This window comes from Archocentrus centrarchus, chromosome 11, assembly GCF_007364275.1.
Source record: "Archocentrus centrarchus isolate MPI-CPG fArcCen1 chromosome 11, fArcCen1, whole genome shotgun sequence".
NCBI classification, from domain to species: domain Eukaryota; kingdom Metazoa; phylum Chordata; class Actinopteri; order Cichliformes; family Cichlidae; genus Archocentrus; species Archocentrus centrarchus.
The window spans coordinates 15,131,978-15,158,411 of NC_044356.1; the positions used below are offsets into that span (position 1 = coordinate 15,131,978).

At 39.8% G+C, this 26,434-nt stretch overlaps 2 protein-coding genes across 2 annotated transcripts in view; one reads left to right on the forward strand and one right to left on the reverse strand.

Annotated features, from left to right (window-relative positions):
* The first annotated feature begins 1,814 nt into the window (after nt 1–1,814).
* LOC115788705 (G-protein coupled receptor 20) lies at nt 1,815–4,278 on the forward strand. Its single transcript, XM_030741848.1, has 4 exons — nt 1,815–2,000; nt 2,287–2,543; nt 3,016–3,148; nt 3,667–4,278. The coding sequence occupies exons 1-4, from the start codon at nt 1,815–1,817 to the stop codon at nt 4,276–4,278; spliced, it is 1,188 nt and encodes a 395-aa protein (XP_030597708.1).
* A 5,104-nt stretch (nt 4,279–9,382) lies between these two features.
* Nucleotides 9,383–26,434, reverse strand: part of slc45a4a (solute carrier family 45 member 4a) — a 52,116-nt gene continuing 35,064 nt past the window's right edge. The window contains exons 4-16 of the mRNA XM_030740756.1: nt 18,769–18,957; nt 17,200–17,379; nt 16,912–17,102; nt 16,644–16,824; nt 15,744–16,184; nt 15,177–15,448; nt 14,885–15,046; nt 14,372–14,471; nt 14,162–14,242; nt 13,931–14,061; nt 13,439–13,507; nt 13,202–13,356; nt 9,383–12,392 (exon numbers count right to left, since the gene is read on the reverse strand). Of these exons, the coding sequence (XP_030596616.1) occupies nt 12,212–12,392; nt 13,202–13,356; nt 13,439–13,507; nt 13,931–14,061; nt 14,162–14,242; nt 14,372–14,471; nt 14,885–15,046; nt 15,177–15,448; nt 15,744–16,184; nt 16,644–16,824; nt 16,912–17,102; nt 17,200–17,379; nt 18,769–18,957 (2,333 nt within the window). The 3' untranslated portion in view covers nt 9,383–12,211. The remainder of the gene's footprint in view (nt 12,393–13,201; nt 13,357–13,438; nt 13,508–13,930; nt 14,062–14,161; nt 14,243–14,371; nt 14,472–14,884; nt 15,047–15,176; nt 15,449–15,743; nt 16,185–16,643; nt 16,825–16,911; nt 17,103–17,199; nt 17,380–18,768; nt 18,958–26,434) is intronic.

The window sequence follows — 26,434 nt, forward strand, 5'->3', positions numbered from 1 at the left end:
ATGGGCGGCCTAAAATCCAAGCTGCTGCAGAAAGAACTTGAGCTACAGAGACAAGCCCTCATTATTCACCAGAAGACGCCCACTGAAGCTAACATTTAAGCCAACTTGGATAAAGGTCCTATAAGGGCTCTGGATGAAATCATAACAACTGCAGAGCTTGTATGGCAGCAAGTTTATTTCCATAGAAAATGAGTGTGATAAGTTTCAAAGCTCTGGGAAAAGTGAGTGCATTCATCTTGAGGTGAAACAGTTTTGCCCAACTAATGAATAGCTCTGTTTGGCCAATGCTTCTTAAAGAGGACATAACAAATTCACTAATGCTGTCATGCCTTATTTTTCACATCATTTTATCAGTTCCAGAGTGCCTTGGAAAAAAATGTGAACTATTTTTGGCTGATTTTGTTACTGCAGTTTTAAGTCTCTTGAAAGTGAACACAGTCCACGGCTTTTTAAACAGGATGTAACGCATTGATCAAATTAATCTGGTCAAGACAACCGTCTTCCTCATGTTCAGCACAGCACGTCAGCCGTGTGTTAAATAGCAGCAGAGTTCAATTGACAGAGTTCGTGTTAATGCTGTAGTCTGTCTTTGAAGAAACACACACGGTCACGCACTTAACTTTGTTGAGAGTGTCACATCGTTTTAGGGAGCAGATGGAGATGGATACAGTCGCCTCTACAGCACAAGAGCACATTGTTTAGAAGACGGGAATTTCTACAGTCGCTCTCTGTCTGTATTAGTTTCTGCTGATGTTGATCATGCTTTCATCTCTAGAAGTCACAGCTCTGTGTGTGTGTGTGTGTGTGTGTGTGTGTGTGTGTGTGTGTGTGTGTGTGCGTGTGTGTGTGTGTGTGTGTGTGCGCGTGTGCGTGTGCGTGCGTGCGCACGTGCACTAAGCTTGGAGAAGTAAGCTGTTTGAAATTATTTACAATACAGTATCCAAGGCTGCCTCCAGGATAAAGGTTGCAGCATCTATCTTTAAATTCCTGTTGGGAGTTAGTAATGAAGCCCTGATATTACTGAACAATCTGAGCAAAAATGGTAAAAGGTTGATAGAAAGAGTCTGGACACAATCCTAAAAAGCTTTTACCCTTTAGAAAACAGAAGAGTCTGAAAGATTTATTTTCTTTACTGCAATAACAAAGCAACAAATGTTTAAAAATCCCACAGTTAAAGTTTTGTTTTTTGTTTTTTAGCTACATGTCAACAAACAGCATTCTTTGTAGATGATGTACAGTCACTGGACTTTATTAGGTACACCTTCCAGGCTCCAGAACTGCCTTAATTCTTCATGGCATAGATGGCATAGATTCATCAAAGTGTGGGAAATATTCCTCAATGATGTTGGTTCATATTGACATGACCGCATCACAAATGTTTTAAATATCAACTATAAATTAACTGTCTGAAAAAAACAATCCCAGTTCTACTAACTAGCTTTCTGGGAGACTTTGCATTGTCACAGGTTGGAGCTTGCTTGTAATGTAGATGAATCTGTTGACATGCAATCTCAACACCTTCTTTTTTTTTTATTCTTATAACCCACAGGACTTCTACCCCCATGTCACCATGGAAATAATAGCTTGATAGTGTAAAAGCATTTCACAGTCTGGACCTCCAGTTGAGATTATTTATTAATCTATCCAAGGTTAAGAATGAACTTCTTGCTGCAGTAAAGCAGACTTGACCTAGCAGATGTTTTCCATAATATAGGTATTGTGAGATGTTTTTATTTTTATTAATTAAGCAAAAGATTGATAACTTTCATGTTTTAACATTTTCTTGCATCTTCACTTCCTGGTTGTTACAAGCAATGGAGAGCCTTCTCACTAACTTCAGCTCCAACTCCACTTCTGAGCCTCTCCTGTCACTTTTCAACCCACACCAAACTAACTGCAACAGCTGGGACCAGCAGTTGGGGACCCCACACCTGCACAGGTTATCCCATCTGGACATGCAGCTGTATCAAGAATTCTACACTGTCTGGGTCTCTCTGATGGTAAGATCAAATACTGAATAAGGTATTTCTATCATTCTTTTACAATTTTTATGAATTTACTCATATTTTTAGACTTACTCAGGGTTAGCAGACAAAAGCAAAGACCCCACTTAAGAGCAAATAGATTAAAATAACAAGGAAAAGACTTAATATCAAGAAAATCCTGCACACAGGACCAAGACTTGCTCTCCAGAATATCCCAAACTGAGAAGAAACTAATGAACCCTTCATGACCAGTAAACTCAGGTGTAAAGCTAAAGTGATTGTCTATCCCACCCCACCGCAGGTGTGTAACTGTCTGATGCTGGTGGTTGGTGTCGTCCTCAACAGTCTGGCTTTGTATGTTTTCTGTGGCGCCTCTGCACATTCTTCAGCCTCTGTGGTTTACACCATAAACCTGGCTGTGGCTGACCTGTTGGTGGCGCTGTCGCTGCCGGCTCGCATCGCTCTGTACCATAGTGGAGGGAGCTGTGTGGCCTGCTCCTATGTCCACACCTTCAGCTACTTTGTCAATATGTACTGCAGTATCCTGTTTCTGACCAGGTGGGTGAACCATAACCTCATTTATCACATAAAGAGGACCTATTATGCTTTTCATTATGTCTGCTATATTTATTCTTTTAGCTGGATGCTCATATTAAATGTGGCCAGGTTTTAAAGTAATGAGGTCAGCCTATGTCAGTGTAACCCTGTGGACTGAGAGCTCAGCTTCAGGCTGCTCTAATTTCTTGGTTTCTGGAAGTGTTTCCTACTCTTGTGTCAAGGTGACATCACAGATTTCCTTATATGGTCATCTCAGGCTATGACTGAGATGAAGAGGCTTCAGTTTGTGGAAGACAGGTGAGGGACAGCCAATCAGAAGAAAGATGGAGGTTCAAGGAGCGAAGCCTTAAAGAGATAGAAGCTAATAAAAATACGAAGCTGGAAATCTGAATTATAGGTCACCTTTAACTGAATGAAGTCTTCAAATATACTTCTCCCCTCTACCACTATTCAATAAGTGCCTTTTATTCAGTATCTGTATAGATCGATACCTCGCTGTCGTCCATGCATCCAGTACTCTCCATCGATGGAGGACCATAGGAGCAGCCAGGTGTGTCAGTGCCACTGTGTGGCTTATTGCAGTCGTGGTCACCTACTCTTTTCAGGTGAAGAGACACTAAAAACACAACACATGCAGGCTGAACTTTCTGTGTATAAATCTCAAAATAAACCTAAAAAATTAAAGTTCTCATCAGCAGATTAGGGGATCTGACAGAGGTCATAATTTACTCTAACAACTGGTTAATGAAGTTGTTTTGTTGTTTTGTTTTTTTTGTTTTTTTTTTTTGCTAATTTTAACTTATCAGTATCAAAACAGATCAGTGAGCAAAACCAGTGAGTGTCAATTTGACCTGAAGTGTTGGGATCTTTCATAATCAATCAAGTAGAAACTAATTTACTAGGTTCAAATAATGATTTTTATGAGGTTGCAAGAAAATTAGAGGGAGTCGTGGTTTGCTGAACAGATTGAAAACATCCAGATTACAGATGGACAGAAAAATGCTGGAATGTAGCTGCCAAGACAGACAGACAGTTTTTTGCTGAGAAATTCACGTTCACTGTGGAAACAAGTCAGTAATCTGAGATGAAAAGACAATTTCTTTTCTTTTTCTGTCCTGGTCAGACCACATCTTTGGAGGTCAGCTCCTCCTGCACGGTCCTCCCTGCCTTCTTCTATCTCACCATCCTGGAGTTTCTCCTCCCCCTGCTCGCTGTGGTGGGCTTCACTCTGCGTGTCACCTGTTTTCTCTCCTCCAGCCACGGCCTGCCCCACCAGAGCAGGGTGAGGAGGATCCGTGCTATCAGGCTTTTGGCTGCCGTCTTGGTGGTCTTCACGGTGTGTTTTACACCCTTCCACGTCCGCCAGGTGCTGGTTTACTTCCAGGTCAGAGTGGGAGGGGAGGCACTGGGACAAGGGGCGAGGCATGTGCTTGCTTATCACATCACGGTGACCTTGAGCAGCCTGAACAGCTGCCTGGATCCAGTGGTTTACTGCTTCGTAACAGACAGCTTCAAGAGAATGTGGAAGACCAGGAGAAGGGGAGGGAGAGAGGAGGACGGGGAGGTGGGGTTTACAACTGGAGTTGAAGGGGAGAGGAATTCAGTGAATAAATGCTCAGGTACAGCACTGGCGATAGCTCACAGCGTAGCTACACTAACCCTCACAAGCACATCACTCTCTGCAGCCAACGCACACCACTGCTTGGACACCCGGCCTCCACTCAACAACGAGTGATGGCACAATTCAGAGAAACACCTGGAGACAGTGACTCATCAAAACTTATGAAGAAACACAAAAAGATTCAGAGACAGCATCTGCAGCCCCCCTCCATCCATTCTTTATTTATCCATGTTGTCTTTTTGCTGTGAAGCCAATAAACTTCTCCTGCTTCAAGGTTTAATAGCTGCTGATTTACACATAAAGTGGGTTATTATTAAACTATGTGTACAGAAAGTTGATATCTGACATCTGTTCCAGTGGCACCTAATGCAAGTTTATCATGCTTTTGCATTAATAAAGAAGCTCTTTATTTGGCCAGTGCACTTACTGGAGCAGTACTTAAACTAAGAACTAAAATTTGACAATTAATAAAAACAAACAAACAAAAACCAAAATGCATAAGAGGTAAAATGCAGCAAGGTATTGTGGCTAAGTTATACAATTTAGAATAGAAACACTTTTTTGTATACGTTTGTGCACCATTGCTTTGAGTGCTTCAATTACTACATTTCATCAGTATTTCCGTGTCATCACGCTGAACGTAAACTGTGTTCAAAAATGACATCAGCGACATTAAAATGAAAAAAAATGACAGACTTAGAGAGCAAAGGGACCATCAGAGGGCTCAAGTCTCGAGTCAGCTCACTTAAATACAATAAATGCTCTCTGGAAAGTAATGCTCTTGTATTAACACAAATTCACTTTCTTCCCCACAGTGTGTTTGTTTGTCTCAGTATTGCTTGTTTTTTGTGTCAGTGTTTGTTATTTTTACTGACTTGTTTATTTTGTTTTGTGTATTAAATGATTTATATAAAGAAAATGCTGTGGCAGTGGTATTTATTGCAAATACCTAAGTGTTGTTTCTTTGCTGCTGCTGCTGCTGTCTTTATTAAAAGAAATACAGTCATCAGCCACTTCATTAGGTACAGCTCTACAGCTGCTCATTAACACAAATAGCTAATCAGCCAACCTACTGAAGTTCAAACCGAGCATCAGAGTGGGGAAGAAAGGGCATTTAAGTAACTTTGAATGTGGCATGGTTGTTGGTGCTAGACAGGCTGGTCTGAGTTTTTCAGAAAACGTTGATCTAGTGTGATTTAAAAAAAAAAAAAGAAGAAAATATCCAGTTCTAATTGAGAAAATGCCTCATTGATGCCAGAGATCAGAAGAGAATGGCCCAACAAGCTTGAGATGTTAATGAGGCAGCAGTAACTCAAATAACCACTCGTTACAACCAAGGTGTGCAGGAGAGCATCTCTGAGCCTTGAAGCAGATGGGCTACAGCAGCAGAAAACCACACTGGGTGCAATCTCTGTCAGCAATGAACAGGAAACTGAGACTAAAATTCGCACAGGCGCACTAAAATTGGACAATGGAAGGTTGCAAAAACGTTGCCTGGTCTGGTGAGTCTTGATTTCTGCTGCAACATTCAGATGGTGGGGTCAAAATCTGGTGTAAACAACATGAAAGCATGGATCCATCCTGCCTTGTATCAACAGTTCAGGCTGCTGGTGGTGTAATGATGTGGGGGATATTTGCTTGGCACATTTTGGGCTCCTTAGTACCAAGTGAGCATTGTTTAAACACCACATCCTACCCAAGTATTGTTGGTGATCATGTGCATGCCTTTCTGACCTGAGTGTACTCATCTTCTGATGGCTGCTTCCACCAGGATAGCAAAGCTCAGATGATCTCAGACTGGTTTTCTTGAACATGACAATGAGTTCACTGAACTCAAATGGCCTCCTCAGTCACCAGATCTTAATCCAATAAGGCATCTTTAGGATGTGGTGGAACAGGAGATTCACATCAGAAATGTTTCCAGCACCTTGTTGAATGTGGACCAATAAAATGCTTGATTTGTTCCACCAGAGGACAGTGTCTCACTACAGCAGAGGAATCTCATCTAGGACAATCACACCAGCACTGATTCGAAGTAAGGCTGTGATACTGTAGCTGACAAAATATATGCTCAGTAATAGATTATTCTAAAGAGCAAATTTTAGATTTTTGACTACTCACACAAAATGATTTCAATTTTTTTTATTAATCACATAAAGCTCTGTTCAGAATAATTACATTTTTTAATGATAATCTATTAGAGAAGAGGTATGAGGCATCAGTCATAACAGGAAAATGAGTCATTAAATGACTCCCTTTATCATCCTTCCAGAGAAACAGCAGGTCATCACAGTTCAATTTATGTCATGTCTTGGGCTTGCAAGGTTACACTGCAGTACAAATGCATCACACACAAGCACACAAGAACACACAGCTTGACCTGCTGCCACATGATTAGTCTGGGTTAGACGCGCGCGCGCACACACACACACACACACACACACACACACACACACACACACACACACACACACACACACACACACACACACACACACACAGAGAGTTTCAGGTTCCTTCTCTGGCTTCTCTTCATGGAAAAAGCTGAGGTTTTGACCGGTGTGTGTGTTAGAAATCTGATTCTGCAAACCATTTTCTCATTTTCCTCTTCCCTCTCTGACTGCACAGCATCATGGGAAACCAGGTCAGCTGCTTTAAAGATGCTGAGCAAAGATTTTTTTTGCCCATAAAAAGAAGTCCTGAAAGTGCAGACCAGCAGGTTGCTTCAGCAGCAGTCATGTGCACTGTGACAAAAAACCCCAACACGCAAATTTAAAAAATTTATACAACATGTAGACATGCGTAGGAAAGCTCAGAACACATATATATTTTACTTTTTAATTTTTTGGAGTAAATCTGCTTCTTGAGATAACCACATAATTGATTTACTTTGCTTAGTATGAAAAGGTTTGACTACATATATTCAAAATCTACCAATTTCTGCAGATTTCACTTCAAAAACCTCTTTAAAAGACAAAAAAAATCTTATATAATCAACTTGTAAATAATATTTTACAGAACTCTTGCATTCCAAGGATTAATTAAGATACTCTTTAACTTCCATGAAGATGTGCATCAAGCCTGATAAAACCAGTATAACTAGTGAGATAACAATATACTGAAGGACATTGATACACTGTTGTATTAAAACAGCATGTGTTTAGACACATGAATATTTCATTATTAAGGTGTGCGTTTGAAATTTTTGTAATGAAATATTTATTAAGGGTAAACTAAGAACTTCAAGAATGATGTCAACAAAATCCTTCTGAGCATCTTTCTCATATTAAATGCACTCTAAATATAAATTTTATTTTATCCTTTCCAGTAAAACTTGTAGTGTGCTAATCATTAACATCTGCTCTCTGCAGGCATATACTTCAGAGGATGCCTTATTCTGGAATCAGGTCCATAAGTATTTTCTAGAATGACACATATTTGTAGTTTTGCTTCTGTACACCAAACAAATAATCAATATAAGATTGAAGTGCAGACTTTCAGCTTTAATTTTAGGAGTTTTACAAACATATTGCATTAACTGTTTAGGAATTACAGAAATTTTTATTTATAGTCTACCATTTTCAGTGGTAGTAAAGGCCTTACAGAGAGTCAGGCACTGCCTCCAAAGCACTATCATCTATGCATTAAAGAAAAATGTCCTCATATTTAACATGTTATCTGATTACTTCTGAGCCTCTGAAAATGGAGGCGTATGCATAAAAATGTTTATTTTGTTGATATCATTGTATATTTATATCTTTTTGAAGTCAGACACTCTCCCACTTGCAGAAAACATTTGATCAAATAAACTTTTATTTTCATTGGAGTGGAGTTTTTGTCTGGTGAGGCCCTTTCTTTATTACTGATTCCTGTCACATTTTGAATTCTGAATGAAACATGCCAAATGATGAAGGACGTCATTGTTGGTTTACTTTTGAACAGCTTTTAAGGTGCGTTCCATACAGTGTTCATCCAGAGTCCTACATATGAAGGCTCAAGCATATTTACATAACATAGAGATATATATACAGACTTTATATAGAAAACAACACTACTAACAAAAATAATCATCTTTTTTATAGCAGCAAAAAAGAAGAAACTAAAAGAGAAATATGTATATTTACATCTTTTTTTTTTCAAATAACAAGGCATATTATATATAGTACACTGTGTATATTTACTTTCCCATTCTTTAAGTATTCATCTTGATTTAATCTCTATGAAAATCAAAGTATATAGGCATCTCACTCCTCCATCATTAACATACATTACTATAGGCAGAGCCACACACACACACACACACTAGAGGCTGGACTGACTGCATGGCCATCACGCTGCTGCCACTGACAGCTGCTGGCTGGAAATATGAAACAGCATCACTGTGTCTCCACATTCATTCAGTGATTGGGACGGTGGAGCCAACATGGCTGCCACTGAAAAAGTGCAAAGGCCAGAATCTTATGTGTGTGGCTCTCCCTAAGATTAAAAAAAAAAATACGCACACAGAAAAGTTTTCTAGTTGAATTAAAAAAAAAAAAAAAAAACGGAGACAAAAAGATTTTTCAACCATCAATTCCAGAGTTAAGTGTAAACCAGGTGATTGCAGAACAGAGAACGAGAACCAAAAAGTGAACACTGAGATGACAGTTTTAATACACTTATCATTTGCTTCAGATGTGAACAGCTGTGAGAGGACCTATGCTCTCTTTCTCTCTCTCTCTCACACACACACACACACACACACACACACACACGCACGCACATGCACGCAGTCCAGTTCACCTGTAACAGCAAACAGAATAGCTTTAATTTACTCATTTGGAAACTAAATGTCCTTTACAGACAAGAAAGCTCAAAAAATAAATATCCACAGTTACTTGTTTTTTCCTCCTTTTGAATATAATTCTACTGTATTTTTTTTTTTTAAACTTATCATGTGCAAGTTCTGTGCAATGTCAGGACTCCCACCCTGGATCGTCGAACATCAAAACAAAACAAAAAAGATTTCAGCTGAAATCAACTCACATTCGTTGACTTTAAGAAAAACAAACATTTTAAGTCACCAGATGGAATCAGAGGTTTTAAGAACTCAATCTCCCAGCAGGCCGAGCAAAGCGGCCGAGCCACCGGAACATTCCAGAGTCTGCGATAAAGGCTTGGGACATCGTTGGAACAACAAACACTCCCTTGCCCCCCCCCCCCCCCTTCCCACCCCAAAATCAAATACTTTCTCACTGCATTGGAACAGAAACACTCAAGTTGCACTTCAAGTATTCATGGCCTGGCGTTTCCGTCCTACACTGTTAACAAGGGGTGTCTCATCCTGTAACACATTTCAACACCTTCCAGCCTGGAAGTGATAAAATGGATGTTTAAAACTCACATACTTGTTAGGAGTGTACTGACCCAGACCAAGCACAATGCTTCAGCTTAAAGAATACATGTTGTGTTGTATTTTTGTTTTTGTTTTTTTTAAACACATTTAAGCTTGAACAAAAAGACACAAACATCCAAACATCCAGCCATGCATTAGAAAATATATCCCTGACCTATTGTGACAATAAAGAAAAGAGCTCGAGTGATTTTGTACAGAGTCATACTTTGGTGTTCCAAACATGCATATTGTTGTTGTCGCATGCAAATCTCCCAACCCCCAAAGTTTTCTTTTTTTTTAATCTTCATGTTTGTCCTTAAACTGAAGTTGTGGATTCATTTTTATCCAGAATATTTTATTGCCCTAATGGTTCCAGAATCCATTTTAAAACATCCGATCCCAGCAACCTTCTCTCTGACTGAATGAATGAATGTACCTGAAAGCATGGAAGGAATCGAATTAGTATTTTTAAAAAAAGATGGTTAAACTCTGCACCCGAGTAAAAAACAACAAACAAACAAACAAAAAAAAAAACACCACATCATCTGAATTCTCTTCTAAAATTGCCTAAATTAAAATGAACCTTCTGCACAAAACGCTTTATGTACGTCAACAAAACAGTGCTTTCTAGTTAGTCATCATCCCACTGCAATTTACATTTCTTTTCCCATTCATGCGGCTTGTTTCAGCCGATTGAACTGAAAGGAAAACTGACCCAAACATACAGCCTTTCACCCTAAAAGATCCACCACCACAAACAGCCCCGCTCTGCCAGCACAAACTCCACACAGTCCTCTGATTACCAAAGGTCCTTATTGCAACTAAAGGGCTGATTCATCAGAACACAAACACCACAATGCAATCTTTCATTTTTTCCTTCAAAATTTCTTTTTACATGTCCAGCATCATCAGCTAAAGAAACATTCAGAAGAATTAAGATTATTTAACTTCATCGCTGCACACTCGTTATCAAGGTCTTTGAGTCTCTACGCAAAGCTAAACTCGGTAGTTTTACTTCCTCTTCAGCCGTCACGCTGCGGCTGCCGCCAGCAGATATAACCATTTTCCCAAAGCCTTGTGACTGTTTTGTTAAATAAATCTCACAACACTTCAGTGAAAATAAGTGAAACTATTAAGCTCTAGAAATAATGATCTTAAATATGTGGCAAGCTGGATTTTCTATGGGAAGCTTGATGAATTATTCTTGGTGTTATTTTTTGTTGTGTATAGCACTTAAAACTGCCTGTTTTAAATTACTAAACAATGAGGGTGTCAGCATCTGCTTTAAAAATCTGAAGTCTAGTCCATACTGCTTCTCTCTCCTGATTATTTTTGACCCTCTAAAGTGGAAGGACTCACAACAGGACCATAATCCTCCACTGAAACTTAACCAACAAGCCTTAAACTTTGCGCTGACAGCACCTTTTTTTTTTTCTTTTTCTTTTAAACAAACAAAAAAATAAGCAAAAAAGTAGAGAAAGAACAACTCGGTTTCTTTCTCTCTTCATCTCTGGTGTTTGGTTTGTCGCTCCACTTCTCATCTGACATGCAGCATGTAGTTCGATTAGTCAAAACAAACAGAAACAACACTGGGTGCTCAGTCAATCTTAAAAATAATATTTGATTGTAATGCCCCATATACTGCGCACACTGCTTCGAGGCTCTTTCTTTCTCACTTGTAGAATTTCAACCCCCAAAAATTGTATTTTTTTTTTCTTTTATCATTCAATATACAGGTAACTTTATTCTCATGCTCAATATTTATGAGCAGATGCTCAGAATTATTGTCCTCTTTCCCCCGCGTTGACGGCTGAATTAAAGATTTTGTCAGTCCCACCATATGAAAGAGGGCAAAAGCGTCAATTTACGGTCAATAAATTCCCCAGGAACCAGGCTTCGGGCTCATGATTTCAAAAATGCCACTTCCAAAAGTCTTAAAGCTACTGTCGCTATAAAGTCCCACAAAGCCGACTGAGTTGTTGGGTTGTTTTGGTGAGCATGGTGCCTCCGCTGGAGGCCCCAAGTAGCAGATACACACATTCTCATAAATCAGCTTCCACATCACGATTCAAAAATTCAATCAACCTGACTCCACAGTGCGGAAGAACGATTTTCAGCATTGTACTGACTGCAGCTTCAAAGACTAATCTTCATCAAAAGAGTTCATTATTCAGGCGTTCATTCGATTGTGTTGAACACAGATGAGGAAATGTGAAGGTTTGAATGCATGTATGCGAGTCCCCTGAAGTTTCCTGTCCAGGTGGCTGCTCGGTAGCACCTCCTAGAGGCCCTGAGAGACAGAGACAACCTCTCTTTAAAACCACAATCAATGAATTACTCAGTCCTGGACGACCATGATGGATCGGTCAAATGTCTGCAAGGGTTAAGTGGAAGGAACTTAGTCGACAGCTGAAACAGCACTGGGACCAGAATGGTGTTTGTTGGGTAAGCTGGTCTGATGTAACACTGGTCCCACGGCAGATTGTGTTGTTTTCTTCAGCATATTCTGACACGTGAATCCAAAAAAAAAAAAAAAACCCTGTTAAAGCCAGAACAAATGCCAAGAGTGGACCAAAGTAATTCCACATCAAGGCACACCTTTAAGTCTTTTCCAACAGCAATGATGACTCAAGTTGTTTCCAAAGCAAAGTGTATGTCAATGCAGCCAGCTAATCACAGAGCAGACTCATTTTCTGTGTGACAGGAAGCTGTAGTGCTGGTGGCCTTCCCCTCCTTGTTGAGTTTCAGGAAGCTAGGTTTCTCGATCACTACGGTAACAGCCCCTTCAGCGCTATTGGGATTTTCCAGCGATGTCAAGGCCCGTTTCTCCGAAGCTTTGGCTGATTCCCCATCTCTGCCAATCACAATAAAAATCTGTTAGGACTTCAAGAACAGATTTAGTAGGCTAGTGGAAACAGTTGCAACAAGTGAGTTGTAGCTGAAAGTTGAACTATGTCAGCTTTGAACAGACAGGCTTCCTCTTTCCATTTCCAGGCTTTATGCTGTGCTAAGTTAACTACCTTCTAGCTACAGGTTCTTATTTAAAATGCAGGGATGATTGTGGTATTTAGCCGTTCATCAATAGAGGTTTCTTGCATGACGCCATGTATACATTATTTAAAAGTTTACTGCCATATTGGATACGATGCAACCACAGGTGGCCCAATTGGTTGGCGGTTGCTGTAGATAAGTTGCTGAGTGAACTCAGTCACATAAAGGGTGCTGCATCAAAAACCTCAAGATTGTTTTAGTCTCTAGCAAATTGGCATGTTCGATATTAGTTTGCATGGAAGACAGCAACTTATCTGCAAATACTCAGTAAAAACCAACAGTGCGGTAGTAAACTTGAAAACGTTTGCTTTCAAAGTAGAAGTTGCACCAACACATTTTGCACAACTTTTACTTTGAATGCAAACATTCTCTGTTTTCATTTTATGTTGCACTTTTCAGTTTCACTATCACTCAGGGAGAAGTTGGACTCTTGGCCTGGACCAAACTCTAGGCCTATATGACTGGCCTATGCATTTCCTCCATTGTCCCACTTCCAAAACTGCGAACACATTAATGTCACATGGTTTGTGATCACGTGACTGCAAAACCTAAGCACATTTCCTGTTTTCTGTGTGTACTGCTTTTATGGCTATGACTAGGTAGCTGTCTCACCCGTTGTTTGGAGTCGGATAAATGACCAGGAAACAGGCAGTGAAGAATCCAAGGAGGGAGCCCCCAGAGGCCACCATGGGAATGACACGAACACTGCCAACAGCTTCCACTACAGAACCCAGAGCTGAGGCCACCAAGATCTGGCTGATGTACACCTGAAAAATCACAGTTTTCTCAGTTATCAATATATCATAAAAATGTAATTGACAGAACTAAATTATTTCAATCAACACTCACCTGACAGGATAGGATGGCACAGTCGATGCCAAAGCCTCTGCGAGAGTTACCAGGACTGTGCTGGATGTACTGAAAAATGCAAAGAAAGTTATAGTTTTTAGATAACATGTTAAATAACATGATATTTACTTTCTTCCAGCTAGTGAAGACAGCTACAGTGATAATCCAGAGAAATTATAAACTGCATAAATATTCTTCATTTCCAATTTTTGAAGCTGTCAAGCTAAACTGCAAAAATGAATTTTTAGCGACTGATTTTAAAAGTACAAACAAATTAAACCAGCAATTCACAAAGAGGAGAAAGATTAAAAAATGTATTTTTATAGCTTCATAGCATAGGGTAACTAGGGCATAAGGTTATACTTTTTAGTAGGATAAATTTATCATTGGTTTGATCTTAAAATCACTAGCCTCATCCTTTAACCATGCATTTCATTCGAATAGCTGTTTTATATTAACAGATGCAGCTTTTCTAATTTAATATATCTGTACCTCTTTCATTTCATGATATTGACCCAGTAGAGCATAAGGACAGTAGGAGATACTCATGGAGATGATGCCCATGCTGCTGATCATCACCATGGACACGTACACATTAGGGAAGATTGCCATGATAGCAGTTCCTATGGAGGAAAACAAAAAGAAAGAGAACGAGAAAAATTAAAGCATTACAGATGACCCAGTTTCTTTCTACTTTATTCTGTTCTATTATATAGTTCATACCTATGGAGAATCCAAGTGTACCCAGGATGTAGATGACCCTAATGCTCAGGTCAAAGTTGTCAAGATATTTTTGAAGAAGAGCTAGAAAAGGGAGATTAGTTGATTGTTTACTCAAATGATTTATCTTTTCTTACAGAAAATCCACTTTCTAGCCATGTTTATTTAAAGGAAATCTGAATGATGGGAGCTTGTGGTCTTTTGCGTGGCTACCTGAACATGTAGCAGCAGTCATGGCATATATAACCAGTCCCCAACACCCCATTTGAACTCCTTTGTGATAGTTATCCAATAAGGTTGAGTTAGAAGGAGCCTGTGAGAAAGAAACTGGGATTAGTTACATCTTTTTTTTTTTTTTGAATGACTTGTGGCTTATTTAAGATGGAAAGCGTTTATTTCTGTTTGAACCTGCTGCTGCAAAATAAATGGTAAAATCACTGAAATAAAAAGGTACTGTGGCAAAGCTGCATTATGATACAGAAAAATGGTCTTTTCCAAAAAAAAAAAAAAAAAAAAAAATTTTAATTGCTTAATTGTCATTAAAAATGTCTACAAAAAGATCATACATGATACATGTTCTCAGAGTAAATAACATTTAAAAAGACTATATTTTACTTCTCTCTGCAAGGCTGATTTGTTTTAATCACGAATCATAGTGGGAAAGGAAACTAAGGTGAAGTGAAGATATGGTTCTCTATCTGTATGTTTTGAAGCTGTTTCTCATACTTTAGGATCTCCATGGTAGATGACTTGTCCCATGAAGTCGGTGAAGAAGACAGCCTCTGCGATGATGGAGAACCACGTGAGCAGGTGACAGGCACACAGCCGTAATAGCTCCTTGGGCATCTTCAGCATGGAGAGCCACAGCAGCCGCACGGTGGTCTCAACCTGAGGAGAGAAGATGAAATATCACAAATTACAAAAAAGGGCAGGACTAGCCTGGTGCTGTAGTTAGAGTTACAAACAATACAGACTTATTCAAGGACTCAGTAAGCATTACACCCCTCCATCTACTCACCTCGCCCTCTTCACTCTCTGTATCCCCGCTGGAGGAGTTGGTGTTCCCGCTGCGGTGTCTGCTCCTCTGTCTGTTCCTCCTCCTGTGTCTGGCCTCCACTTCGTACAGGTCGTTCATGCTGCGGGACGGCTTGATGAGAAAAGCAGCATTGGCCCGGCGGTAGCGGTAACGATGACTACCCACGCGGCCGTAGTAGGAGAAAGTGCATGATGGCTGGCGGTAAAAGGTGTGACGGTAACGTGTCTGTCTCATAGGAGCTCCAGTACTGGCAGCTGGATGAGGAGAGAGACTTTGTTAAGACATCCGTGTGCTCATCTTTTAATAACTATTATAACACTGTGGTTTTTTACAAAAATTAAAAAGATTATTTTCACTTTAAGAAAGAGATACCAGCAGATTGAGGTCATCCAACTGTTACTTTTCATTAGCTTAGTATTATTGTGCTGTTTTTCTAAAATAAAGTAGTTTACATCAAAAACAAGTTCAGATGACCAAATCCTGACTGAGTTTCTTATTAACTAAGTATAACAAAGACCAGCACGGCTACTGTAATGTAAAGATACTGACCTTTGACCATTCCAGCACGATGTGCCTGTCCTTTAGAGCTCAACCTGTTAGTGCTTAGTCTGTCAGTATTAGTTAGCGTCCGCTGCTCATTGAGCTGGTTGTTCAGCAGTGCCTCCTGCCCATCGTCATTTTCCATTTCTTGCAAGAAAGCTGAGAGGCGGGAAATCCTGGGGGTGGGAGCATGTGTTTGATGGCTGCTGTTTTGGAGGGGGCGGAGCAAGTCTTGACTTCCCGCGCTGCTGCTGCGTCTGATGTTGGGAAATCGGGGGGGTGGCGTGCTGCGATTGGGGTTAAAGAAGGGACTGGTTGTGGAAGGTGAGCCATGATAGGGCGAGAGGTGATCAGCAAAGATGGAAGGCTCTATGTGGCACAAGAATAGTGCATCGTGGTCAAGGTGATCAAGAGTTGCGTCTGCCATGGCGAGGACGCTGTCACTTTTACCTGGAGAAAGAAGAGGGGAGGGGTGGGGGATCAGTTTAAATGTGAGGAATTCAGAGAAAATTGAAGGAAACAGGGAGAGTGGAGAGGGAGAGATGAAGCCACAGTTGCCCTGTCATGACTGGAATATAGGAGAGAAAGGGTAATAGAGCATTTTTATAAGTGGAAATAAAAACCCACTCTCATATGTCTTTGTGACATATGGTCAATACCACACTGAGCTTCCTTTCCCTCTGGGAAACACAATATCCTCATAATCCAGCCCAGCAATTCATGACTTCTAAAAGATGACGCATCAAACTTTAAGACCAAAGAAGCACAGATATGTTGTTTACTTGAGGTTTATTTGGATTCTCTTGGCACAGCAACCATCTCTTCTTCATTTGAATTTGAAACCATTTAAAACAGATTTTGCTAAAAATAAATAAATAAATAAAAGAAGGCAGGAGTTTCTGAACTTACTTCTCACAAGCTCCACCTCTAGGAAGTCCATATCTCCATGATCTGACTGGTCATCTTCATAGGGGTCATAGAGGTCGTAGCTCTCTACAGTATCATCCTCACCAATCATTTCCAGTTTAGGGGCGAGAAGTCCATTCCTGCCATTGGCTGATGTTTGCAGGTGGGCGGGGTCCTGACTCTCCTGTTGAAAGAACAGTGACACAAGTGAGTTCTATTATGTCATTGAAAAAGTCTTTTTGCACTAAAATTGAGCTTCACAGCTAAGTACCTGGTCGAGCCTGTCGTGTTGCGGCGAGTACTGCTGCTCCTCGATGCTAAAGAGATGCAGCACGACAGAGACAGAGAAGAGGATGGCGGCAAAGAAGAAGAGAATCTGCTCCTGCGACTTGAAGGCTGCTCCGAGGAACGTGTGGGTCCAGTCTAAACCTCCGAGAGCGTAGCCAACTGCACCGCCGAGACCTGCAGGCAAGAACGCACACACCAACACGCAATCGTGAATCCTGCTCTTTTTTGGCACTGGCAGCAAATCTTTGATTGGTGCATTTATCAGCTGTACCTGCAGAGGCGGCGTGGATATTCAGCGCCATGTCTTGTTCCTCTGTGTCTGCCACATCTAACAAGTATGCTCTTATTGGTCCCTCTGTGGCATCCGCGCAAAAGTCCAACACCACCACACCCAGCACAGTAAGGACAATTCCTATTGGTTGTCTCCCTTGTTCATCACCCAGTGACAGACCTGAAAGGGAATCACAGAGATGTGTATGATATAATTTTTCTGTGCTAATCTTACATTAGACATAGACATAATTAGATAATGATCAAGAAGAAATGTACAGCAGTCACATTAGCAAAAAATTCTCACTCTTTTATTCGTACACAAAAATATCTGGGCTAACTGTTCTGATGTAACCAAGGGTGGCGAGAGCTGGAAGTCAGCAGTAGCAGATTAGTGAATTACAATAGCTGCACAAACAGGTAACTGAACATTTCCCACACTGCTTTGCATGTTGTGTGTGACCTTCTGTACCACGTGACATTTGTGACTAGGTCTCTCCCCCATCCCCCCGGGGGCCTGGAGTTGTGTAAATGTATGTGAACAACACAGAGTGCAGTACTGTGTGTGTGTGTGTGTGTGTGTGTGTGTGTGTGTGTGTGTGTGTGTGTGTGTGTGTGTGTGTGTGTGTGTGTGTGACATTGAGGCAGTGTGACAAAACGTGACAAACTGAAATCCATTAATGTCAGGGAAATAGAAACATTCATAGAAAGAAGAAAGAACTGTGGAGTGTGAGTATGTGTGTGTGTGTGTGTTCCCTGTACATGTGTCTATGTATTGGAGGGGGGTTACTCACTAGCAAGGCACCCAGACAGGAAGTGAACTGTGATTGGTGGAAAAGGGGAAGCAAACAGGAAGCATTTCCCTGTGAAATGCCTGCTCTTGTGTTCTCATGTCAACACACACACTCACTTAAAGCTACACACACACACACACACACACACACACACACACACACACACACACTCATTCACAGGTTACTACAATTTTCCCATGTCATCCTGGCTTGTTCACACACATTCATGTATACTCACAACGCATGGAAACGCACACGTTCTCTTATTTATTCACTCATTTCTCTCAGACAGAGACAGGTTGCTGTTTTTTCCCACGCACAAACACACAAACTCACACACACCTCCCTGGTGCCCTAAATTGACCCGAGTGCCACTGCAGAAGAATAGAGGCAGAACAGAATAGATGTGAGTAAAACTGAATAGAATTTGCTGACAGAAAACTGTTCACACACCTCTTGTTCTTATTTATAACTCCTTTGACATTTCATTTGGTTATATTTAGAGATGTGTAAAGGCCCAGTGCACTATTGTTCTACATTAGGCACACATTTGTTCCACATTTGAATATAGGCCACTCTATTATATTATGGATGACAAGTTAAAGGAAAAACCTGAACTGATGGGAGGTTTGCTGTAACAGCTTTTTTGTTTCTAATCACTATAGTCTTTTTTTTCTAATAAACTGAATATAACCCTTAAAGTACATAGTAAATATAAAGCTTTATGTTCTTTCCTCAGCTCTGACATACATATCACATCTAATGCAAGAACACACCTATCAGTGATCCATTCAGAAACAGAGCCACTCCAAGCAGTGTTCCTATACAGAGAGCCAGGATGAATGGTCTCCTCCTGCCCCATCGCAGAGTGCAGCGGTCACTGGCTGAGCCGATCAGAGGAGTGAACAAGAGGCCAAGAACTGGACTGAGGAACCATGTCAGACTGTAGTACTGCTCTGGAAGACCTGCACAGGACAGACAGACAGACCAAGAGTCAGATGAGATGTGGGCAGAGATACATTAAAGCTCACTTCAGGTGGGCAACAGAGATGTGACTGTGCTTCCACTAGAGGGTGCAAGCTGCATTGTAACTGTATGGGATGAGCATCATCATTTTTGGAGCCTATTCCAGGGCTCCAAGGCTAGAGGCAGGGTACACCCTGGACAGGTTACACTCACATTCACACCTATGGGCATTTTAGAGTTACTAATCAACCTGAACCCAGTGGGGGTAAATATAAAAAAAATAAATAAATAAATAAATAAAAACAAATAAATATAAATATATATATAAATATATATAAATATATATAAATATATATATATATATAAATATATATATAAATATATATATATAACTATATATATATATATAAATATATATATATATATATATATATATATATATATATATATATATATATATATATATATATATATATATAAATATATATATATATATAAATATATATATATTATATATATATATATATATATATATATATATATATATATATATATATATATATATATATATATGAGAGATAAAACAGAGATAAAAGCATAACATAATCAGAATATGTCAGCCTGCTGGTTAATGCTGTTCACCATCACCCTGATTAACATAATAATATCCTGCTGACAGTGATGTTAATTGACACATATTATATTGTAATCTGGTAATAAGATTTTAAAGGAATTGCTGTGTGACAGCAGAGCGGCTGCAGTCACAGGTTAAGTCCACTGCGACATAAATTGATTGTATGTGTTGTTACTCCTGTTACCTAAGAATTGACCTGAGGCTGACGTTTTCAACACCTTCTGTTAAAGCCTACACAAAGATAAAGAGAACACTACAGCAACTGTCCCCGACGGCAGGATTTATCTTAGGTCTACTGAGTTTCTGCGTGTGAACCTTCACCCTGGATTATCACACAAAGGAATCCAACATCGACTCCTGTGCTCTGCTTAATGCAGAGAAAATGAACAAAAATAAATGAGCGCAGAAGCTCAGTGAGCAGGTTGGTCAGGCTTTTGTCAGTAACTGACAGAAGAGGTACAGCCCGGACTTGTCTGTCTCAAATACTTTATGAGTTCAAAAACTGAGGAATTAAATCTCATTGTATTGCTTCTCTTGACAGCACAGAAGCTCTTAAGTTGTTTTTAAACAACTATTGCTTAAATAAAAATAAAGTAACATTAATTCTGGCTAATAGGGAAAAAAAGAGGAGAAACCTTCCCTTTTTCTACTTAACATCCATTTCCTGAATTAAATGGATCAAGCTCAACATAACCCAGACTGTTATGTGAATGTGACCTTGTTACTGAGCACACCTTTATTTATCTTTATGCCCTAACTTTCCGGCATTGGAAACCAGGTGAGGATTTCAAACATATCCAATGAATGACAGGATCCCAAATTAGGATGGGCCAGTGGAAATAACTTTGACTAAACAGACACTCAGGATGCAGCAAATGAATGGAAACACACACACGCATTTAATACCTGTCAATAATATCACCCAACACCGTGTAAACCATCAAACATACCTGTCACCAGCAAAAAATAGCTCTTAACTCCTCATACGAGCTCATAAAAAACATGGTGCTTCAGGGTCACCAATTACTAATATAAAATTTTCAAAAATGACAGTGTTCACAAATGAACTATTTGTAACGGACTGTTCCAACAGATTAAATATACTCACTGCCCACTTCATTAGATAAACCAGTTCAGCTTCCCGTTAACACAAATATGTAACGAGCCAATCACATGGCAGCAACTGAGTCCATTCAGGCGTGTAGACATGGCCAAGATGCCACTCCTGTCAGGTAAGAACAGGAAACTGAGGCTCTTCAGATGGCTGCTCCTAGCATATCACAAAGCTCAAATCATCTCCAACTGCTTTCTTGAACATGACAATGAGTTCACTGTACTCAAATGGCCTCCATAGTCACCAGATCTCAATCCAATAGAGCACCTTTGGGATGTGTTGGAACAGGAAATTCACATCAAGGATGTGGGATGCTGTTGTGTCAGTATGGGCCAAAATCTCTGAGAAATGTTCCCAGCACCTTGTTGAATCTGTCCCATAAAGATATTTAATCATCAGGCACTCAGGATCTAGTATTGGCTGTGACTTAAGACAGCTGTTTGCACCTGTATCTTACACAAAGACATTCAAACTAGAAGCAAAATCATCTGTATTTTAGCAAAGCTGTGAGTCAAGCCCACACACAATAATGTCTCACTTCTAAGACAAATTGTTTGCTTAGTCTTTGTGTCTGCAAACTTTCTGGCTTTGCTTTAACTCCAAAATTGTTTTCACTGACTGAAATCTCACATGCTTCCTCTGCTGATTCAGCACTTCTTCCTCGAGGGCAGGTATCAAGTAGGATATGTTAAGATACTTGGAAAGCCTCAAGTTAGACTTTTTGAGGAGCGCTCTCAATCTACGGCATTTAGTGAAACCAGTGTGACTTACTGTTTAGTACATCAACAACACTGGACTGGGATCAGATGAAAAATGAAAGCTAGCTAAGTGGAGTGATAGGCTAAGAGGATAACTGTAAATCAAAAAGCTTGCACATCTATTATTTGCTTCTCACATAAGTATGTGTCTTCAGTCAGATAATATGATTTTACTCATTTGTTTCACTGATAAACAGAAAGTAAAATCAAGCTTTCTTGAGTCATCACGCCCATTTAGTTAGCAATGCATTAGTGAGATAATGTTCGACCTCGCCCTTGAGACACAGACTTCACTGAGCTAATGGGAGGAAGAGGAGGAGGTGGAGGCAGGCAGCCTTTCAGCTAAGTGAAGTCAGCTCAACTGCAAATAATTAACTCACAACTTTATCACTGTCTCACTGACAAACTGTCACTTGATGTGGCTCACTGAAAAATGAAGGCCATTTGGCTGCCACACAGAGGCAACAGGCGAGGTGGGAGACGGGCACTGCAAAGGTACGAGGTCGTTCTTTGTACCATGAGCCCTGCTTAAGGACTGAGAAATCGGCTTTCGAACAAAGTGCAGTTCTAATATTCAAAAAGCACCACGACTCTCTAACGTTAGAATGTGGGGCGACTGCTATTTACTGAACCAGACAAATCTGAAGGCCAGTGTGGGCAGAGGCCACCAGCAGTGTTATGGATAAAAACAATACAGAGTAACACATTGCTGTAACCACACTACATTTGTGGTTACAGCAATGCAGCTCCTCTTCCTAAATTTAGTAGTCACATTTGAGTTACTGCTTTTATTTTAAGGCAGTATAGCCTACAGTCAGTACTGCAGTGTTTGCCATTTCACATTTTTTTTACTGGCTGGCTTTGACGTACACTTTATTAAACCTATGGTTCATTAACGAGCATAAAAAGAAAGATCTTGTGTATGGATAATGTGCTATGCATATGTGTATGTGGGCATATGTAAAGATTACATTGAGTTAACTGACATTCAAATGATAATACACCTTAGGTGACAATGCAGAATAATGTAAAAGTTAATTAATGAGTAGTGTAAGAAATTACTTTCTACAGGAGGTAAATAATTAAACTAATGCATTTCATTATTAAATCTAACAAATAATGCTTAATACATAGCATTTCTCAGCCAGACTGCAACACCGTCTTGGATGGTCGGTGGATCGATCCCTGTGTCCTACAGTCGGCATGTCGGAGTATCCACGGGTAAGATGTTGAATGCCCCCAATGCATCTGTGCATGTGAATGTTAGAAAGTGTTTTATGAATAAACATGTGTGAATGAGACTTGTAGTAGAAAGCACTTCAGCTATAGAAGTACCAGTCCAGCCCCCAAATAGGAATGATTAAAAAGACAGGCACATAAAAACATGTCTGTCTGCCTCTATGTCCTAGGAAGAACTTTCCAAAAATACCCCATTATCTGATTTCAGCTAAAAGCCACTGTTGTTTTATTTTGTTAATTCTGCAGTAATTCACTGGAATAAGAAGAGACAGCAGAGATTCAGAACTGCTGATCAATACAAGCAAGATGCCACTGGTAGTTAATTCCTCGGTGAGTCACGAGATGGAATAAAGTTGGAGAGTGCAAGTGAGTTGATGGCACCAAATCTAACTGAGAGAAGATTAGACGTATCTGAATTTTAAATGGACTTTCAAATTGCTCAAGGAGACCTCTTTTAAGAGACTGATATCAATAACTGAGTGCAACAATATCTAATTATGAGGAGCCGATCTAAAACGTCCCCTCCATTAACAGAACCTTATATCTGTTCATTTTAAAATGCACTCTACCTGCTGATTGTGACAGTAAACACCAAAGTCATCATATCAGCTGGATGGTCAATATGCTGTCATACAATACTCATTGGTCCACCACAGACCAGACAGGTGATAATCTAACACATTTTTTCACATAATCAATTAGAGGAAGAGTTGATATGATTTCCTTTAAGCTATGGTTCGGTTGACAGCAGATATAATAAACACAGCGTAAGAACTCGACTGGTCCTTGGCTAAATTTACAAGAAACAAAAAAAAAAAAAAAAAAAAAAAAAAAAAAGAAGATAAAATCAGCACAGTGTCCCGAGTCTGATGCTGATGGTAAAGCTGTGCAGAAATTTTCTGGAAATTTTTAGAGATCTGTGGGAGCGGGGTTGTTTGCTTGCAAAATCCTGTCATCATGTGAAAAACTGTCTGCTGCAATCATGGTAATTTTCATGTTTTTACTGCTGTTGATGAATCACATGATTCTGTTGGGCAGAAAATGTGGTCTGTAGATCGCCTTGCAGTCCATGAAACAGACTCAGAAACAGCAACTCCAAGGTTAAACTGCATGTTTCCCCATAAGTGATCAGTCTGACAGAAACCATGTCTTTTTAAACACAATCATGTGCATCGTATCATTATGATGTCGCCAGCATTAATCTAACAAGCAACTTAAGATTGAACAACAATCACAAGTTGGGCTAGATTTACTTTTTATAAGTTTTTTAATCAGCAGATCAAGTGATCCTCTGTAGCACTTGAACACAATGATGAATGAAACAACAGCAGCACTCACACACAGTGGAGGTGTCATCGTGGACTCGATGAATCGTGAAAACTGGTTAGCTTTGATCATACTGAAACTGATGTCACTGTGACACACTTCTTTACTGTAACAGCTGCTGCTGTGAATCATCTGAATCAGAGTGCACTACATACAGCTGCTCAGGTTTTCTCAGCACGCTGCCAAAACAAAACAACATACTGACAATGCAACTATAATTACCTTTATTAAGGTCACACACATGCACAGAGAGCCTGTCTGTCCTGGAACACAAACTACAACACTACTACAGCTAAAGAAGGATATGCATAATCAAAGAAAAAAAAGACAACAGTGACATCACAATTACAAGATATTGCCTTCAAATATTTTTTTTTTCCAGGTAGTAACCTCCAGAGCTGAAAAATGAAGCCAAAATCTAGATCTAATCTTATCAACAGGTTCTCCCAAAGTGCTTCTCTCATCCAAACAGGCAAAGCTCATTCAGTCTTCAGGAGCACTGAAGTCCAGTCTCTTGATCTGGGGCACATGTACATGTGGATATAACCTGTCCTTGCTCCTGCCACTTTGGATTTGTATGTTTTTCCAGAGGCAGATATAAATTCAAGTATCATTCTCAGACAGGAACATTAAGCCTTTGACCTCACTTTGACTTTACAGTCCATTATCCTGTTGTCCTGTACAAATGTTCACCTTCTTTCTCATGAACAGGCTATAAACTGGGCTTGACCCTTGTCATCGCAGCGACCAGGTCTTGGGAACTCTGTCGCCACGGAGGCTCCATCACCTTTGCTTCCTGGTTCCTAATATGGCTGTGTCATTCACACAGTGCTTCCTGTTGTGGGGTGAGTTCAGACTAAGCAACACTTTGTTTCTTTAAGTTTGTTTCTGTATTTTTTCCATACCCTTTTCAATCTTTTGTTTCTCTCTCTCATACACACATACACACCTAAGAATGCATGAATACCCGAGAAAATAACACACTGAATGCTGTATGCTCATATATACAAAAGCCACATACACAAGACCTGTTAAAGTGTCAAACAGTGGCACAGCAATAAAGTGGGAGACAAAGCAGCAGATAGGAATCGGTCTGTCGGTAGGTTTGTCAACATCAAAACAGGAAAACTGTTTCTAGTAAACAGTTCCCACACACACAGAAAAACAGAAACACAGTCAACATGCAGGAAATAAAGACATCTCTCTGTTCCCACACACATACACAGACTTACAGTCTCACCTATGAGAAAAAAAAAAAAGAGCTCAGACAGCTGACTTCCCACAGTTTCAGTACAGTAAGTGCAAATACACACATACACAAGGAACAATACTGAGAGAATCAAGAAGCAGGAAGCATTTTAGAAAGAGAGAACAAGAAACAAGTGCAGTAACAGACAAGGAAGGGAGGAAACAGAGAGAGAGGGACTGTGAGAAAGGATTAAGATCAAAGAATTCAAAAGGGAAGGATAAACAGAGTTGGGATAAGGTGAGGAGGAGAAGAGGGGAAAGACGGAGGAATGAAGACAGAGAGAGAAAAAGTTCATATTCGGGCTGTCACACGCCTGTTGAGCATTGATAATTGATCGTGGGAAACAAAAATGTTCAATCTGCTCTATCATCAAAGTTGTTTCATTTTTTTTTTTAAGCCATGCACATTTCCTACACACACACACACACACACACACACACACACACACACACACACACACACACACACACACACACACACACACACACACACTAAAAACTGAGCTTAATGTGTGACTGTTGGGAACACAAACCTCCCATTCATCACAGATTTTATGTGTTTCTCGTCGCTGCACTGTAAAATACACAGTAAAACTTTATAGTTTCAAATGTTTTCAAAATATGGGTTTTTTTTAGATTAGATAAAGCTGCTTTGAACTTTGGGGAAGTCTTACCACAATATCAAGATATGCCTCGTAATGTCAGTCAAAAGGACAAAGAATCTGATACTGAGCCCATTATCAGTTGTGCTTGTTCTACACCTGTAGATTTTATTTTACTTTCAATAAAATCACTGTGCTTTTATTTTCTTTAAGGAAAGTCCTCAGATCCCTTGCAGCCTCCATGGTTCCCTCCATGTAGGCTGCACATTTTCACAACAGTCCCTCTTTGTTTTCTCTTGTACAGTGTATTTGAATTTGATCCCTTCAGCTACATGAAGCTTAGAGAAAAACATTTCCAAAGTTGTAAAATGTATTGACGCTTTCTGTTGCTATAAAGGGAGTTCAAAGTAAAAAGTATATTAAAAAAAATGACTACAGTTGTGGATATGCAAGTGTCAGAAAATCTGCAAAAATGACCAACTTAAACCAAGTTAAAACTAAAGTGTAACATGAAGTTTACATCAAAGGCAGCGTGGCGTATTAGCCAGCAGCTGG

What these genes read in the sequence shown, in the direction of transcription:
- LOC115788705 (XM_030741848.1), top strand. Translation starts at nt 1,815, where the DNA reads ATGGAGAGCCTTCTCACTAACTTCAGCTCCAACTCCACTTCTGAGCCT. An exon ending in CTGTCTGGGTCTCTCTGATG is followed by an intron (nt 2,001 to 2,286) that starts GTAAGATCAAAT and finishes ACCCCACCGCAG; the next exon opens with GTGTGTAACTGTCTGATGCT. An exon ending in AGTATCCTGTTTCTGACCAG is followed by an intron (nt 2,544 to 3,015) that starts GTGGGTGAACCA and finishes CCTTTTATTCAG; the next exon opens with TATCTGTATAGATCGATACC.